Source organism: Xiphophorus hellerii, chromosome 16 (genome assembly GCF_003331165.1).
Source record: "Xiphophorus hellerii strain 12219 chromosome 16, Xiphophorus_hellerii-4.1, whole genome shotgun sequence".
In the NCBI taxonomy this organism is placed as follows: Eukaryota; Metazoa; Chordata; class Actinopteri; order Cyprinodontiformes; family Poeciliidae; genus Xiphophorus; species Xiphophorus hellerii.
In genome coordinates, this window is record NC_045687.1 from 25,904,017 (window position 1) to 25,922,831 (window position 18,815).

Sequence of the window (18,815 nt, forward strand, 5' to 3'; positions counted from 1 at the left end):
TTTCTCTTAGCATTAAATTGATATTATGGTCACGTGGTTTGAGTCCGTGTCACGCCTCTAGATCACACAGACTCTCCCACCTCTGCGCTCACTGAGAGAAAGAGAGGAGGAGGAAGAAGGACCTGAAGTCAGGATTTGACTTCCTTAACGTATCAAAGCGGAGTAAGTCTCGTCGTTCTTAAGTCAAACTATATAGTGCTTCTTTATTTGGCATTTGGGTTTCGGTGGAAGTGATTGATGTAATACTAAATATAAATATAAGACACTCTGCTGATCACAGGTAACAGGTGAAAGCGCACTTCATTGGCGCAACAGTATCCTGTATGTTGATGCCATTTCCCTCAGCAACGCTTATTTTGGTGCTGCTTCTGGGCTACTAGAAGCAGCACCAGTAGCTCTAGAATACTAGACTGTTTGCCGTGTCGTTGCTAATGGATTTTTAATCGCCATAACACGAGTCATAATTGTTTCAATCCTGCTTATTTCACGGCTTCATGTAACTCTGTCAGCTGACACTTCCTGTTGTGTATTTTTGATGTCTTCAGTTGGTAGAAAATATGTTGATTCTCTGGGTATTGACTTTTACAAATAACCCGAAATAATGTTGTTTTTAAATTATTTTTTAAATAAAATATCAAATATACCCCCTGACAATTTAAAAAGCAAATAAACAATCCAATGGCGCTGATAACGAAAACACAATTTAATTGAAGAATAACTTTCTAGTGATTATGAAATTAAATGAAATGACACTTTCACTTTGAGTGTCCAGCACTTTTCTGGACACTCAAAGATATGGAAGAGGATTAGAACCAAGGGGGAAAAAAATAATTGTGACGTTTTTCTCAGAATTCTGACTTTTTGTATGTGGGTATTCTCTCAATAATTTGCACTTATTTTATATCTACACTGGTGAGTACTCTTATGTTATTTTTAATACAAAGGCTTTAGTGTTATCTTTTATATTGAGTAACTAATGTGTAACATAGGACTGTATTTGTTCTAAAAGTATGTTTTGAAGGTTGGGTCACTCTAATGGCCATGTTATTTGCATTAACGAGGAATTAGAATTTATTGTTTGTCATTGTGCATATGTTCAATGAGATTTAAAGCCAGCTCCAAAACAGTGCAATGTAGGAAAAACTATACAAGATAAAGATAAATATGATGATATTTACAATATCAAAACTGTTAAATTTATATATATACACATATAGTCATCATATAATTTGTGCATGTGGGCGTTCAGGGTGTTAATTGCTTTTTTGAGTCTTTTTGTTTTGGTTTTGATGCATCTGTAGCATTTTTTTTAAAAAAAAGCATTAAAAATGCATTAAAAAAACAACATTATGTATTTCTCATTTACTTCACATTCTTCTTTTTGTTGATTTATTAGATATCAATTCCCAAGATTATTTCCCAGTTTGTTGTTGAGATGTAATGAGAATTTAAAGGGACGTGAATACTTTTACATTGCACTGTAATGTCTCTGATGTCAGGTTTCATTAAATTGCTTTGTTCAAGTTGTGTGTTTATCAATGTCTGCGTCAACTTCTTGATGTAAATAAATTCTGTGTATCTGTTTCTGGCTCTCAGGCTATGGATGATTTAAGCCCCCGCCATGGTGGCTCTGTGTTTGCGGGGCTGGTGGGAGCGTCGCAGGTGCTCGGCCTTGTGTCGGTGGTTCTGACTGGGGTGTGGATGGGTCACTACCGAGGAGGTTTTGCCTGGGATGGTTCAGCTCATGAGTTCAACCTGCACCCTCTTTTCATGGTGCTGGGTCTGATTTTCCTGCATGGCGATGGTGAGAAAACCCAAACATGTTTTACTTTAGTCCACACAGAATACATCTCTTTCAACATGCCCTCATTTGATTGCATTAGAAGAATACTAAGAGCATCTTAAGTGATTAAGGCCAGTGATTTTTCTCTCTAGAGCTTATTTATTCAGCATGTTTCAACAATCCAACTATAGGCTATACTTGCAAGAAGAACTACTTTCTTTACATCAGTCAGTGGTCATGGTTACACCTCACTTTGGTTAGTAACTGAGTATATGAGGGAGAAGCTCCTCAGAGTATGATTTGGTATGTTGCTGTGTGTCTGTGGTTACAGTCGCTAATGTCTGTTTAGCCTCAGGCTGCTGACCTGTTGAATTAGGAAAACAAAAACCAGATGCCTGTCAATCCCAAACTGATCGAGTGAGTCAGAATTGTATTGAAAAAAAAATATTGGCTTGTTCTGTGATGCTCTGACTGGTGGTAGAATATGTCAAATGGACAACTATTAGCTGTTCACTCTATAAATCGGATCTCTATGAAATTGTGGCAGGAAGAAAGTCAAAAGAAGTTATTTTTGTAGTCTACCACACACCATTTACATGGCACAGCAAATAGGTAGAAGAATTTGCTCTGGTCAGATAAGAACATCAATACATTCTTTGGACTGTGTGTAAAATTATACTGGACCCTAAGGGATGGTGAGGAACCACATAAGATAAGATTTCCCACATAGATTTCTGACCTCACTAGTTGTTCCACTTGACTAAATGATCTTATTTGGAACCCAGAAAATTAGTCAAAGTCAAAGTTTATTGATGTAGCACATTTACAACAGCCTCAGCTGACCAGAGTGCTTCACAACACACAACATCACAGGTAGATTAATGATCAAATAAAAATAAAATTAAGTTTAGTAAAAATAATAAGACAAATATAAAATTGGCAGAGATACCAAAAGCTAATAGCATGAATGAAAACCAAACAATTTTAAAATTTAGCTGCAACAATTTTCTTCCCTCCTTTTCCTTTTTTTTCTTTAACTGGTGTTGAAAGCCAGGGAGAATAGATGAGTTTTCAGTCTGGACTTTAACTGACCGACTGACTGAGAAAACTTAACAGAGAAGGAGACTGCTCCACAGAGAAAGCTCTGTCCCCTCTAGTTTTTAGTCTAGCTTTAGGGACTGCCAATAAAATCTGGTTTGTTGACCTTATAGCTCTGGGTGGGCTGTAGGGCTGCAAGAGCTCACATATGTAAGAAGGCCCCATGGAGTTTAAACACTTAAAAACAATTAATAAAACCTTAAATTTTATCCTAAAAGCAACAAGGAGCCAATGAAGGTGCGCAAAACCAGAGTGATGGATTCACGCCTCCTTGTTTTGGTCAGGAGAGGAGCTGCAGCATTTTATACGCTCTGCTGTCACTGCAGGAAGCTCTGCTGACGCTACAGGGAGCTCTGCTCCAACCCTAAGTACAAAGAATTACAGCAATCCAAATGTGATGTAATAAATGCGTAGATAGCCCTCTCAAAATCAGGCAGAGGAAGATAACTTTTTCTCTTATCAAGGGTCCTCAGCTGATAGAAACTGGCTTTGATAACAGCACTAATATGCTTAATACATTTAAACATAGGATCAACAATCACACCCAGATTTTTCACAAATGGACAACAAAAGGAAGACAGGGGACCAACCACGCTGTCATGTCCAGGGGATTGCATTGACCAAACACTAAAATCCCAGTTTTTTTCCTTATTTAGGTTAGGAAGATCTGCTCTTAACAATGCCTGTACATCCTGAAAACAATCCTGTATCATACCTACAGCAGACTGGCTAAATTAGTTTTTTTTTTTTTTTTTACACTGTAGCACTTATTGAATTTATTTCAATTAAAAAATTATTTATTAGCCCCAAAGTAAATTAATCCCCCAAATGTTGTTGTAACTCATATTATTTTAAAAAGTCTTCTTGTAGCTGCTGATGACTGTGGGCCAGAATGATCTCCTGTACCAGTCTGTGTAGCAGAGATTTGGAAGACATTGTTGTCAGTCTGAAGAAGGTGCTCAGGGTTGTCTGTGATGTTATTGAGTTCTTCGTACAATCTCCAGAGGTTCCAGAGCAGTCCCCAGGACCAAACCAACATCTGACTATTAGTAAACAGTTTTCAAACTTAATAGAAACAGGATAACTTTTCACATTAATCATAGCAATATTTTCAAGAAAATGTCCTCAGAAGTAGATAAGATCACACAGAATGAGCTGTATCAGGCTCCCTGCCCATCCTCAATGAATACCAGTGAATTCAATATGCTACTTTCTTTTGACGTAGTTGGTGGTAACACCATTTCAAAGATTTTATTTACTGTTTATCAGCAACTATATTGCATAATGACACTTTCAACTGGCAATTGTCATTAATTTCATCCTTCAGTAAAATGCAATATCTGTTTGATAGGAAGGCTGGCCTCATACAATATTTGAACCAGTTAGGGTAAAATCTCTTTTCTTCTTTTCTGAGTTTATAAACTAGCCAACTACTCCTTTTAATGCTTGTTTTTCCAAACTTTTTCATAAGTTGAGTTCTCTCCAAACTCCACAAATGATTTGACACTTCTAAGAGAATGACAGATTTTGTCGACACTGTAGGGCTCACACTGCAGCAGATCCTGATAATGCCTTTTTACTCAGACTACAAAACAATATGAATTATCCTGCTCAATCGTTTGGTGTCTGTAGCCCTTGGTAGTTTCACAAATGAGAATAACCACATTAGACCAACTGGTGCAGTCCTGAATTGCATTATGTCAATAAAGGAAAAGGTCAGTTAGACGTTAGATGGTGACTGTAATGGGCAGGCTGATGTGTGTAGTAAAGCCCCAGTGGCTTCCTCACCCAGGCATATACAGAAATTGGAGCTAATGTAGTTACATTGGAAAGTACGTATACTATTCTACTCACAATCTTTCCTTCCTTTTTGTCAGAAGTCAACGTCTGAAATGAGCTAAGTGGACATACTGTAAGGAAAGGAAAATGTTAAGGTTTCTGTAAGTGGATCTCTTGTTGCATACAATTTTTACAAAAAATATTGCCACTAAATAAACTCAGACAAACGTACTCGTACAGATGCATCGTTAATTTCTTTGATAACCTAGTTCTTGTTTGCTCTGAAATGCAACAAATTCTGTGGCTATAACACCAATGTATTTTGCAAACATATTTTTGTGATGACTCCTCCAATTTCCAGGTTAATGTGCAGAGTCACATTAACATCACCATTAACCAGCAGAAATTACATTTTCAGTCCATTTAATTGAAAGAAAGAAAAGAGAGCATTATTAATTATTAAAGTGTCATTGACACAATAAAACTCCTTACATGATTTAAAAAGATGAACTACTGTGCTTTCAATCTGTGAAAACAAAAGCATTTTCTCTTTGAAAAGTGGATGAAGTTTCATCCACTTCATGGCGTGTTGGAGCACCTTCAGCCAGAGACTCTGTTTACTAAAATGTGCCACAGGAAATCATCTCTGCCTGTAGCAATCAGATAATACAATGCCCAACTCTGACACTCTTCCCTGGACTAATTTATTTATAGATTTATTTATAGATCAATATATTTCCATGTGTATTCTTATTATTTTATTTATTTATGTATTTATTTGATATGTTTATTGTATATTAAGTTATATTTAAATTACAACTTATGTATATATTTTTATCAATTTTATATTGCATATAGTTAATTAAGGTCTACCAATATTTAACACTTTGAATTTAGTTCTCATATCTGGGGTTGTTTGACTTTATTATGGGTTTGTTTATTTCTGTTATTCTTCTTAAATTAGTCTTGTTCCTGTTTTCCTTTAGTTCAGTTGTTCTTAGTGTTTCTAATTTTGTTTATTTCTTAGTTCGTCTTTGTTACTTTACTTTTATTAGGTTTCTTTAGTCTAGTTATTATTTTGTGTTAGAATTATTTCCTGATCCCCTGTGTGCTCTCTCTCGTCCCCTGTGCCACTTTCTCTCTCCCTTTCCTCAGTCTGCCTCCTGCTCCCTTCACTCACACCTGCAACCTGTTAGATCATCAGTCTAGGTCTTTTGTTTAGCGTTCAACCTCCTCAGTATCTAGGCTTCTCATTTTCAGTCACTACTCGCCGGATCCTCTTTTCTACTCTCATCTGTTCCTCGGTTCTCCTCCATGCCATGTAATAATATATTCTCCATGACATTGCAGTTTATTACGATTCAGTGAATTGGAGGCAACAGAGCCTTCACTGTCAGACATTCCGCCCCAGAAACATTGACGTCATTATTGCTTCCTGAACTACAGTATATGACTCAATAAATATGGTTGCAGTCCTTCAGTAGAACCAGATCCCTCTTCTTCGTCACTCCAAAACTGCAGATAATTTGATCAAATCTTTACTGAAATCGCTTACAACTTCCTTTGTTTTTTTTATACTCAGCCTTAGTTGTTTATGGTTTGACTTACCCTCATTATGTCACAAAATGGCGCCAGCGTTTGACCCAGTTACTACAGACGAAAACTACAACACTCTGCAATACTTTGGAATTTATAGTCGTATGTGAGAAATATTTATGATTAAAAACTTTTGTGTACAAAGAATAAAATCACTGCAGTTCATCTTTTTAAAGTGGTTTTATTATGTCAGTGACATATTAAAGTACTGTTTATTCACTAATGAACACATTAAGTATTATTTGATGTCACTGTGTCGATGATAACTGAATCATATATTCACATATCATTAAAAGAATTAGAGACTGCTTTTGAACCCCTAATAAACTGCTGTAGTGAACAGATGAGTGACTTAGGGAAAACTGGGGCAAGTTCAGCCAAAGGGTACATTGAGCTACCCATTGTGTCTAGGAAATGGTAAAAAAATATTGCTCATGTAGCCAAATAATTAGCTATAAGGCATCATTTATAGACGTCTCTCAAGGTAAGAACCTCGTGGGTAAAGAGATTAGACCTTTATTTCTTAAAATTAAAAATCATTTTTCACTTTTGAAAGTGAATTTAGTCTATCATAAGTTTCATCATCAGAATTGTTGTTACACCATAATAAGTTGGTTTTTTTTTTATTTGTTTTATATACCAATTGTTATGTGTATGAGTTAAAACATGAGGTCATAAACTTAAGATAAAATTGTATCATTTGAGGTAAGATGAGTGATTTAATCTCGCTTGTCAAATTGGTTGCATATACCTACTACTGGTATTTTGGCTGTAGCATACATATCTTAAATATTAAATGAAAATTCTGAATGTAATGTACAAAAGGACTCATTGTCAAAAAGACATTTTTGAAAGAGAAATGCTATGACTAGGCAGAGGCTAAAAAGATTTTTTTTTTTCAAATGCCACTTTCCAAATATTAAGAAAGAAACTATGATTCTGAATGCTATAATGCTATAATATTGAAACAGTGATGTTTACACATATTCTGATTGTTTGAAAAGATGCACAACTTCAATCTGGAGAGACTCAGACGGAAAAAACAGCGATTAAAAAGGTTTATTGACATGCATGATTTTAAAGTTCTTTGGGGCTCGGGCCCCGGCTGAGGACATCGAGCTGTGAATTGCAATAAGCTCGGATGAGCATTCCCGATGCTGGTTAGGAATGTCATCCCCCGGGACCCGACACTGGTGGTGGAGGTCGGTGAAGGATGCGAGCCTGAAGAGCCGGGAGAGTGGAGGTGGAGAAGAGGTGGAGCAGGGTTTAGCGCAGCCGGTAAAGCGGAAGATGCCATGAATGGAGGTCCTTATCAACTGGGCCTTGGTCGGTGATTTTACGTGACGTGGCTTGGTCCAGCGTTGATAGGTCGGTGGCGATGAGCGGGACGCACTGATTGGATGATGCAGGTGGGGCTAAAGAGTCTTCCAGTTTGAATTTGCGCCTAGGCATCATATCCTGAAATATATGTAAGTTAGCGACCACACTAAGTTTGCCTTGATTCTAAATATGAAAAATGGTTCACTTGACCCAACAGAAAACATTATGACTTTGGTATTCTGAGAGGTGTTTGATTTGTGTGGCAAAAGTTGCCAGTGTTTTACCTGATGGGGTTCAGTGTTGCTCTTTGTGTGGTTGCTGATTGATTTGAGACTGTAATTATTACAAAGAGAGATGGTTGCTGATTAAAATAAGTGTTGTGATATCATCTAATTGCTGCCTTGTATCACTGAATAAACCCTAATCTGACTTGCTAACCTCCACAGCAACTCAGCTGCAGACTGCTTTAAAGATCAAAGTAGCTCAAAGTAGGAAACTATGCTTTCCTATGGCAGTGCTAGCATCTCTGAAAGATTTAAATTGGCAAGGTGGAAATAAAAATAAGTTGATATCTTCCACATACAGCCATGAGGTCAAAAAATTATTGAAATGCAAAATAGGTTAAATAAAAAAATAAATCATTTTATCAGGATTAATATAAATACATCTATGCACCTCAAGTTTGAGTAAAACTTTCACATTTATATATATGAACATTGGGACATTTTGATTTCTTGAATTGGGGGATGTTTGGCTTTCCATACATGCTGAGGCTCAAACTTTTGGTTCAGAATTTTTAGCAATTCTTTACATGACATTTTTAGATTGGAGCTCTGAATGCTATGAGCATTCCTTCGAAGTTGAGGTAATTTGTGCTGCAATGAGCAATGAACAACCCATATGTGAGGTTGGATCTCATCCAAGGGAGTAGTCTTCCAAGATCACTCCAATGAGTGACTTCAATCTAGAAACTTTTTCCAATAATCCAGGCATCATGTGATGTATACAAGGCAGTACAAGGGGCTTTACATCATAAAAAACACAAAAATACAAAGACATCAACAATTGAAGAATTAAATTTTGTCAAGCGTCATCATTACACATCAAAGTATTGGTTAATGTTTCATTTATAATGTAATGCAACTCTAAACAGGTGGGTTCTTAGTCTAGATTTTGAGGAACTCAGTGTTTCAGCTGTTTAGGCAGACCTGTGACGACATTGCAGTAAGCGATGAAACTAAAGATAAACGCATGGATGGGTTCCTCTAGTTCTTACTGGGATATAGTCTTTTAACCCTAGAAATGTTTTTCAGTTGATAGAAGGCCACCTTTGTAACTGTCTTTATGTGGCTCTGAAGGTTCAGCTCAGATTTGAGCCTGCTCTCTAGTTTCCAGCTGTAGTAACTGAATTGACTCTAGATCTATGACTCTAGATCATTCCTCTTTAACTCCAAAGATATTCTCTTGAGTTTTGTTTCTGTTCAGCTGGAGAAACTTATTTCACATCCACACATTTATCTATTCTAAGTAACTGTTCAGTGCCTGGAAGATCCAGAGTCACATGGTGACATCATAATGTGATGCTGATTACATGCTGAGTACTGTATAACTCAGCATGTAATGTAATAACTACTCAGCAATAAGTAACTAATCTTATTTCCTGTAATAACTTGAGATAGTGGGAGCATATAGATTGAATAAGAGGGGTCCTAGGATTGAGCCTTGGGGTTCCCCTCATGTAACGTCTGCCTGCTTTGATGAGTTGTTTCCTATTGAAATAAAGAAATTCATTTTCTTTAAGTAAGATTCAAACCAGTTGAGTTCTGGACCGGAGAGTCCGACCCAAGTCTCCAGTCACTTCAGTAATATGTCATGGTCAATACTGAGGTTTAACAGAACTAGAACTGTGGTTCTTCTACAGTCTGTGTTTATATGGATGTCATTGAACACTTGACTAGGCCAGTCTCAGTACTGTGGTAACCACGGAAACCAAGCTGAAACACGTCAAAGTGGGAAGCTATTTAACTGTTGAAACAGCATTTTCAATAATTTTGCTGATGAATGGGAGGTTGGAGATTGGCCTGTAATTTTGCAGTAGTAATTTGTTCAGATTGTTGTTTTGTCTATCAGTGGTTTGATAATTGCTGTTTTAAAGCCTGAGGGAAAACACCTGATGAGAGGAATGAGTTTATTATTTGGATCAGATCATTTACAATGACAGGCAGAACTTAAGAAAAGTTGTAGATAGGATATCAAGACAGCAAGAACTTGAGCTTAATTGATTTATAATTTCTTCTAAGCTTTTACAGCTGAGTAGTTGAAATAAAGTCATTTTTTCTGCATTTGTTATGTCTGGGCATAGCATTGGTACTGGATTTAGTGTTGATTGTTAATCCTCTGCTTTTCTTATTTTTTCTGCAAAGTACAGTTGGCAAATTCATTGCAGGCCTTGTTTAATTGCAGGTCAGTCACTGGAGGGTTTGTGAACTTGTCAACTGTTGCAAATCAAGCTCGAGCATTGTTAGTTTTTGTTTATGATTTCTGCAAAGAACGTTTCCCTTGCATGTTTTAGTGCTGAGTGATAGCTACACAGTTTCTTTATAGATTTCATAACAAACGTGAAGTTGAGTTTTACGCCATTTACGTTGGGCCCTACAGCAAAGTTATCTTGTAGATCTGTTTGTGCATTTCTTCATGGAGACTTACAGTATTTCTACCAGATACAACCTTCACGTTAATGGGGGTTATGGAATGGGTCAGTATCATTCAAGGTTTGGTTCAGGTCATGATTTTAAACTTCTTTGGGAAAATTACAGAAACTCAAAGATTAATGAAAATCATGCAGCAATTACAAACGTTAATTCTTAACATGTTTCTGTGGTACACAGAAACATAAAAACTTAGAATAAAATGTTGAACCTGCAAAACACAGTGTATGTGTCACTTCCAAAACCAGTAAAGAAATACAAGCATTTGTGAATACAAATGCTTGTATATCTGCTAATGAATATTAGCAGATATAATAAATTTTAACCATTAATGTTATTCACTCCTGATGAAGACCTGTTTCTCTCTTTTTAGCCATTTTAGTTTACAGAGTTTTTTGTAATGAAGCAAAAAAACATGTGAAGCTGCTTCATGGCATTATTCACCTGCTTGCCCTCATCATCAGCATCATAGGTAAGAGAAAGTTGATTCAATAAACTTTAATATTGTAGGGCAAAATCATTACTTCCTGTCATGAAACTGTCCTGTAAAATATTGTGTGTGTGCAGGGGTTGTAGCTGTGTTTGACTTTCACAGAGCAGCCAAGATCCCAGACATGTACTCTCTTCACAGCTGGTGTGGCATGGCCACCCTAATCTTCTTCTGCTTACAGGTATAAATGCACACACTCACATGTGCAGTTTTGCAGTGCCTTGCAAATTAGATGTACTAATAAAGTGAAAAGTTTGGCATGTAATTCTATCAAACCCCCTGTAGTTTTACACCACCAATAAAATAGTGTACAACTGATTTCTTTTCGTAGTTGCCCAATGGCACTGATCGCAAATGACATCAAACATTTAGAACACTGATTGTAAAGAGGAACTTGGCAATTAGTGCCTTCTTTCCACATACTCCAAGTCCTCTGCATTTCAACCATTGCTTAAATTGCTCCACACTGAGCTTCTGTATGAAAGCAGGGTTTCCCCCAGTGTATTACAAGCCTGGTGGCTTGCCATGCTTTACTAGCCCCATTAATAATTTTGCTTGCATTAATCTGGAGGCAAGCATCTCTGTTGCTCTGAGCTTTTCACTGTCAGAGCAAATTTATTCCTAAAAGATAAATTTATAGTTTATGCATTTAAAGCTGGGAGAACAAACCAATCACACAACTGACGCCTCTGCACATTGCCTCCCGTGCTGCCGCTGCTTGATCTCTGAAGTTACCTCAGCGCGGATCGCGTGCGCCTCCATTCACTCAACCTGGACAATCCAGACAGGCTGACCTGTCTGGATATTTACATCAACCCCCTGTGTGGAATTATTTTTCTTTGGCGAACTTCACATCAAGGTAAAAGTTTAAAACCTACCACATTAGCTCTGGTTGTGCAGCTCTAGTGAACCGCAGGAATAACTTGTAGAAGTGAGCGGTGAGAATGATTTATCTTTGTGAGCAAAGAATTATGTGGGGCGTTTACATCTCAACAATCTGCCCAGTGTGTGGCTCTGTCTTCCCTGTAAAGTTTATGTATGTGGTCCCGGTTGGCCGGTGCGTTAGTGGTTAACGAACAAGCCCTTTCACTCTTTCCTAGTTGTCACGCTTCACACTGGTTTTATATTACATACCGTATATTTTTATTATTATTTTTCCGGTTATGCGATGCACCAAACCATATCAAAATTCTTTGTCCACTTAGTTAGCCAGAGTTAATGCGCACGGCCCATGAAGATCAGAAAAACTCGTCCCATAAACTCGGGCAACCAGAACAGTTTCTGTGGCGCCTATAAAAAACTCAACAGACACAAAATGGAAGAGCTACTAAAGCCACATTAGCAGTATTGAATTAAATCTCGAGTTTGTTGCGCATCTCTGCACAGTGCAGCGGGTTTAACTCATCATGCAGGGTGGGTCCAAGGCTTTATGAGGCTTGGAGCAGAATCTGACTTAGGGGCCCCTCTTGTTGCTAAAAACATCAGCATCTCTAACAGCTTCTGTATTAGATTCAGTGAAACCTGGGAGAGGGGAAGTAGCCAACCTAAAAACAGTAAGTTATAATTGCAGCTTACTAATTTGTATTTGTGAACAAACAGACATCAGTGTCAAAAATTACACCCACAGCATCAGATTGTAGCTGTGGTAACAAAACAATTTAACTATGAATATTGTTCTTTGAACTTTTACAAAGTAAACTTGCCAGCTCCTTAAAATCTGACGTTTAAATGTTAACCAATTTAAAATGTTTTAATTTATCGTGAAACCATTAAATCAAATTAGTAACATTGACAATCTCAATAAATAAATGTTACATTTATATATGTCTGGTCTGGCCCCTGAAGACCTGAGGTGCCTGATGGAGCAGCTGACCTAACGTGGATTAAACAGAAGTGCAAATAATTGATATTCATTTTAAGTGTATTTTTGATTTGTTGTTTTTAGGTGGGTTTCACTGGCGATGTTTTCCTGTAACATATAATTACCCAGTAGTATTTTTACTTTTCCTGTCTACTTAACATCTTTTAATAACAAAAACACGGTGGACTGCCTCGGTGCCCCGATCACCGGGCTTAGCAAGTTTTCTGGAAAGAATATTGAAACAAAACTCCCGGGTCATCTTCCAACTTCGCTATTCTGTTTGCACTTTGTTTGTCCGAACATCCAGCAATAGTGACATCATTTGTGATCAGTGCCATTAAAATCTTGAAAACAAAGGAACACAGCAGACAGGGTTCTGTTTTCAATTTGTTGCAAGCCGTCTAGGAACCATGTCTGGAACATGGTGTATGTTGTCACAAAAAGTAAACTTTCTGATCTAATGGCAAAACGCAATTTTCCAAAACCTAATTCTCCATCTCACCCTGAATACACCATCACCATTAGGTGGAAAGTGGGGATACACCATGAATATTATAATTACATATATAATTATTTATTTATATGTAATATATAATTAATGTTTCTATATTATTTATTTAGAGACGAATGGGCAAAAGATGTCAGTATTTATGTTCATAAGTAGAATAAAAACACTACTACATAATTACTTACTGTTATTGCCCTAAATTATTAAAGTGCTTGAATCCAACACATTTTTCAGATTTTTTTTCCTTCCACTTCACAATAAAAAAAAATCTTTGTTTCTTTGTTGTTTGTTCATCACAAAATGTGAAAATATTCAGGAATGTTTTACCAAGCACTGGCCTACATACAATACAGCTTAAAAGAAAAGCATACTTGTTATTTATGTGTCTATTTATCCCAGTGGGTGTTAGGTTTGCTGTTTTTCCTTTTTCCTGTTGCATCGTCATGGTTACGAGCCACATACCTGCCTATCCATGTCTTCTGTGGGCTCACTCTGTTGGTAATGGCCATCGGGACGTGCCTTCTTGGCATCACAGAGAAACTCCTGTTCAGCATTACGTAAGTCTCTGTTGTGCCAATTATAGCAAGCACTGTCTTTGATTATAGAAGTTTTTTTTTTTCCTTTTTTTTTTCTTCAAATAAACAAGATGCACTGGACAGAATTTGAATACACAGCCAAGGTGTTGAGGGAATCCGTATTAGGATCGCATCTCTGCTTTTTGTGGATGATGTGGTCCTACAGGTTTCATCAAGTCATGATCTACAACTTTCACTGGAGTTCACAGCCGAGTGTGAAGATGCCGGGATGAGAATTAGTGCCTCCATAGTCCCAAGATGGAAAAGAGTAGAGTGCCTTCTCCGGGTCGGATAGGAAGTCCTTCCCCAAGTGGAATAGTTCAAGTATCTCAGGTTCTTGTTTACGAATTAGGGAAAAACAGAGCAGGAGGATTGGAGCAGGGTCTGCAGTGAAGCGTCAGTCGTGGTGAAGAGAGAGCTGAGTCAAAAAGCAAAGCTCTCGATTTACCGGTTGATCTACGTTCCCACCCTCATTTATGGTCATGAGATTTGGGTCATAGCTGAAAGAACGAGGTCACGGATACAAGCGGTCAAAATGAGTTTCGTAGCCGGAGTGTCTGGGCTCTCCCTTAGACGTAAGGTGAGAAGCTTGGCCATACGGGAGGGACTAAGAGTAGAGCCGCTGCTCCTTCACATCGAGAGGAACCAGTTGAGGTGGCTCGGCCATCTGGTCAGGATGCCTCCTGGATGTCCGGGCCCCTCTCACCGGGAGGAGTATATTTCACCCTGAAACAATGTGTCACTGACCTTCCATGTCACACTAACGTATGATTGTGTGTTGGTCCGTGACATAAAATAAAACTTTAATGTGATATGTGAAAAAGTTAAAAGGGCATGAATACTTATGCAAAAATATAATGTTGCTGACTTACTGCATGCCATCTTCACTATATTATAGTTTTTGTTTCTGTTCACAGGGATACATACTCTCTGTTTGCCCCAGAAGGGGTGCTGGCCAACATGTTGGGGATCCTGCTGCTGCTTTATGGGGTGCTGTTAGTTTACCTGATCACCAGGGAGGAGTACAGACGTCCCCCAAACCCCGAGGAAGAGTCTCTGTCTGTCCACTTCAAGAACCTGACTGAGGGTGGGGTGCCAACAACACCCTGAAGCTCCAACTGACACTGACACATCTGGACCTTTCTCATAAAAAAACAATGTTTGTGTAAGCTGTTATTTTTACAAAGTATAAAATAATGAACAGAGAGCAGTTATGATTTTCTCTACCCTGAAAACAAAACTAATTTATTTTCACTTTCTTCCCAGCTACCTAGCTTTACCTAAAATTGTGTATTTGTGCTACAGAATATGAATGTTAATCTATTGATGCATTACACAGAATGACTGAAATATGCACGTATCATAAACTACACTTGTGAAAATAGCAACAGTTGGTGCTAAAAAAAAGGAGTATTAAAGATGAATTTCAAAAAAGCTATTTATTTCCCTTTATTCATAGAAATCAGCTACTCCAAAGTTTTAGGAGAGATCCCCAAATCAGTATTTTATTCAAGAGAGTTTACTTTAAAATATTTTGCTTATTATATTCAACTCGGGAAATATGACAGAATTCTGTCTTTATCAAAGCAGTTATAAACAGATTAAATAAATCGCTCAGTAATGACAACAGCAGCAGAAAACACAAAAATAAGAATATTAAGAATAAGAAAATCAATCAGTTAAGCAGAAAATAAAATTTATTCTCCACATGTCCTGTCAATGGGGAGCGGTCATCTCATAAATCTCATAAGCATTCTAAGAGGATATGTGGTGGTACACCACTGGGGTTTTGGAGTGTATAAAACATAAAATGAATTCCACACAGCTATGAAGCATAAATGAGAGTATTTTCATATATTGGGATGCAGAAATAGCCAAGGCACCATTCTCAGAACTTCCTAACTGCATATATTCAGTGTTGTGCCCAGACTGGGCAGACACTCATTTGCTACAAAATTAGCCTCTAATGAAAACCTAAAACACATATTTTCCTAAGCACAAATCCATGATCTCCAGTTTGAAGTGATGGATAAGTAAGAGACATTCCTCCAAGTATCTTACTTACTGTAAGTAAGATACTTACTCCAAAACTAAGTATCTTACTTTTACAACAAACATCAGTTGTATTTCAGTTTAAAAAAATCTGACTAGTTTGACTCTCACTGGCCTCTGTTCCAACAATTTCAGCTGATCTCACTGAGAGTCAACACAATTTATTAAAACAGACCTTATGATGGATCTAAGATGTAAAAAATAAATGTTTGAACAGAAGGAAAAAGCTCTGTGTTTCATGCTCTAATAGATGCACAATATGCAACATGGTCTTATAAAATCTAACTTCAAGATCTGTGTATTTTAAAGATGGCTACATGAGATCCATTCAACATGGAGCTCCAACTTATGACTACTTTTTAGGAATGGTATTATGGAAACACTTTCAAGTTTAAAACCTTATCTTTTTAAAACTTTGTAATATCAGTAGCCACTATATGTGCATGTTAACACCTTTAAACTTAGGGTTGCCTTTTCAGTACTACGTGCCATTGAATGTGATATATGTCACAGAAATTCAATCACATAGTAGATGGAAATTAGTGAGTGCCAAGCAACAACCATTAACAGCATTGAAGGAAACCTGAAACTTCTTGCTTCATGTGACTTTTAGAGTCAGATTTAACAGAAACAGTTATTCCTCTCTTAAAGCTCTAAACTTGAATGTTGTACGAAAAGTTCTCTGTAATTATGTTTTGGCTCTGTGGTCACTGCTTTGTAAATGTTATATGTGTTTTCTGATGAAACACAATTAGTAGGTAAAGCTCATTTGTGTTTAGAATAACCAGTAACGCTCTCTGCCTAACAGTCTTGCCAAATTTCCACTGCTGAATGTTGTTAATCTTGATGTTCCACTTAACATTGTAATTGTTCAAAAAGAAGTCCTAATCTCACTATATAAAATAAAATGTGTGTGAAATGACTTGACTTCTTAGATGCAATTTAGGATATGGTACATTTATTCGAATGCATTTTTGAAATTTGTTTTGTTTTGAAGAATGTCCACATGGCGTTTGAACCAACATGTTTGTTCACACATATAATGCATTACTGGCTTATCTGGGACATACCATTAAAGGAACTTCACAATACAATGAGATAGCATTCGCTCATTGTAAATTATGAAAATTAAAAGATGAAAATTAGCATTTACCGAATATTGTGGCTTCCTGCTGTCTTAATGAATCTGAGACTGTTCCAATAGTTAAACTCTACCTTTTACGTTTGAGCTCTCTAAAAATCTGTTCTACTCTCATATCTTCACTAGGTTTCAAAGAATCGAGACCATAACCTGCATGATATCTTTGACCCTCATATTTAATGTGCATGCTGAGACGGGGAGAAAGAAACCCTAGCAGACTATTAGTTTAAAAGGCCTTCTGCTCCAACTGACCGGGAGTTTCAATAGACGGAGCAGACACACACACAACAAGATCACAGAAGCCCTGGATTAGAGGTAGTTATTAGTTATATTAAAGATAATAAAAGGCCATCATCACTAATCAGATTGCAGATCACATTTTATTACAGCATGGACATGTGGCAGTATGTTAACACACACATATAAATACATATATACATATCACTGTTCAAGTGAGTTGCATTTAGTCCTCTCACTAGTAATGAGTGGAAGTGTTCCAACTGGACAGTTTTCAGTTTAGCTGTAAAAATGTGTTGAAGCATAACTTTCCCAACTGGGAGCTCCTGAGCAGTATGAATTATTACTGGCAGTGGTCAAAGATCCTTTACACACACACGCACACCCCCACATGTATATATATATATATATATATATATATATATATATATATATATATATATATATATATATATATATATTGAGTACAGACCAAAAGTTTGGACACACAGTTGTGTGTATATATATATATATATATATATATATATATATATATATATATATATATATATATATATATATACAGTACAGACCAAAAGTTTGGACACAACTGTGTGTCCAAACTTTTGGTCTGTACTCAATACAGACCAAAAGTTTGGACACACTTTCTCATTGAATTCAATGAGAAAGTGTGTCCAAACTTTTTGTCTGAACTGAGTACAGACCAAACGTTTGGACACACAGTTGTGTCCAAACTTTTGGTCTGTACTGTATATATGAGAGAAACATCAGCAACGATTAGTCTGCAACATCACAAAGTCACCCGAAACAAAGATAGGTCTGTGCAGTTTGTGTCCACATAGTAATGTTCGGTGTAAAAAATTCAGTCCCATCTTTTCCCAGAATTGACAACATGATAAACACTTCCTCTTATAACAATATTGCTGATAGATAAACATATTTTATCTTTTTCTAGAAGAGTTCAAACTGAGGTAGAAGTTTGAGACATATGAAGCACCTCTGTGGTCATAAAGGAAGAAACACACTTTGTACAACATTGAGAGTGCAAAATACTTTATCGTTTTCAATTATTTGTTAGTTTATTTACAGATAATGATTATGTTCCCCAAAATCCAAAATGAATTTGAGGCAAAATGTAAGGGACAATCAAAAATAAATAAGACAAAAAGTGAAGATATTGTATCCAGTGTGTCAAGTCTTTAATATCTTTCTCTATGGCTGCCAAGCTGCTAACTTGAGACAGAAAGTACACTGGCCCAACCCAGTTCCAGAAGGTAGAGGGTCAGATGTGCATACAAATGGTATAAGAGGAGGATTGTAGCTGGATTTTAAATGGTCAGATATTTGTGGTTTCTTAGCATTTAAATGTCCAACTACACCAGCAACAAAAAGTTAGAGATGCACCGTTTGCTGCTGATTCTTATCAGATTCCAATTCCAACCCATAATAGATATGAACGTAATTAAAAATATATCTTTATTGAAAGAGACAATAATTATGGAGCGTAGCATCTTGAATAAGATGTAATAAGTCATTAGTGTAGTGAGCGAAGTAAGCATTCCTAAAATAGCTGTTTCAAGCAAATGATTAAAAAAATGAAAATAATAAAACAGACGAACTTTGCTGTTTTATAATATTCAACCATTGTATTGTTTACCAAAAGCTTT

General features: G+C 36.8%; 1 protein-coding gene across 1 annotated transcript; it reads left to right on the forward strand.

Annotated features, from left to right (window-relative positions):
* The first annotated feature begins 38 nt into the window (after positions 1-38).
* Positions 39-16,692, forward strand: cyb561 (cytochrome b561). Its single transcript, XM_032587340.1, has 6 exons — positions 39-162; positions 1,597-1,804; positions 10,658-10,756; positions 10,852-10,955; positions 13,543-13,700; positions 14,636-16,692. The coding sequence occupies exons 2-6, from the start codon at positions 1,600-1,602 to the stop codon at positions 14,826-14,828; spliced, it is 759 nt and encodes a 252-aa protein (XP_032443231.1). The 5' UTR covers positions 39-162; positions 1,597-1,599; the 3' UTR covers positions 14,829-16,692.
* The last annotated feature ends 2,123 nt before the right edge of the window (positions 16,693-18,815 follow it).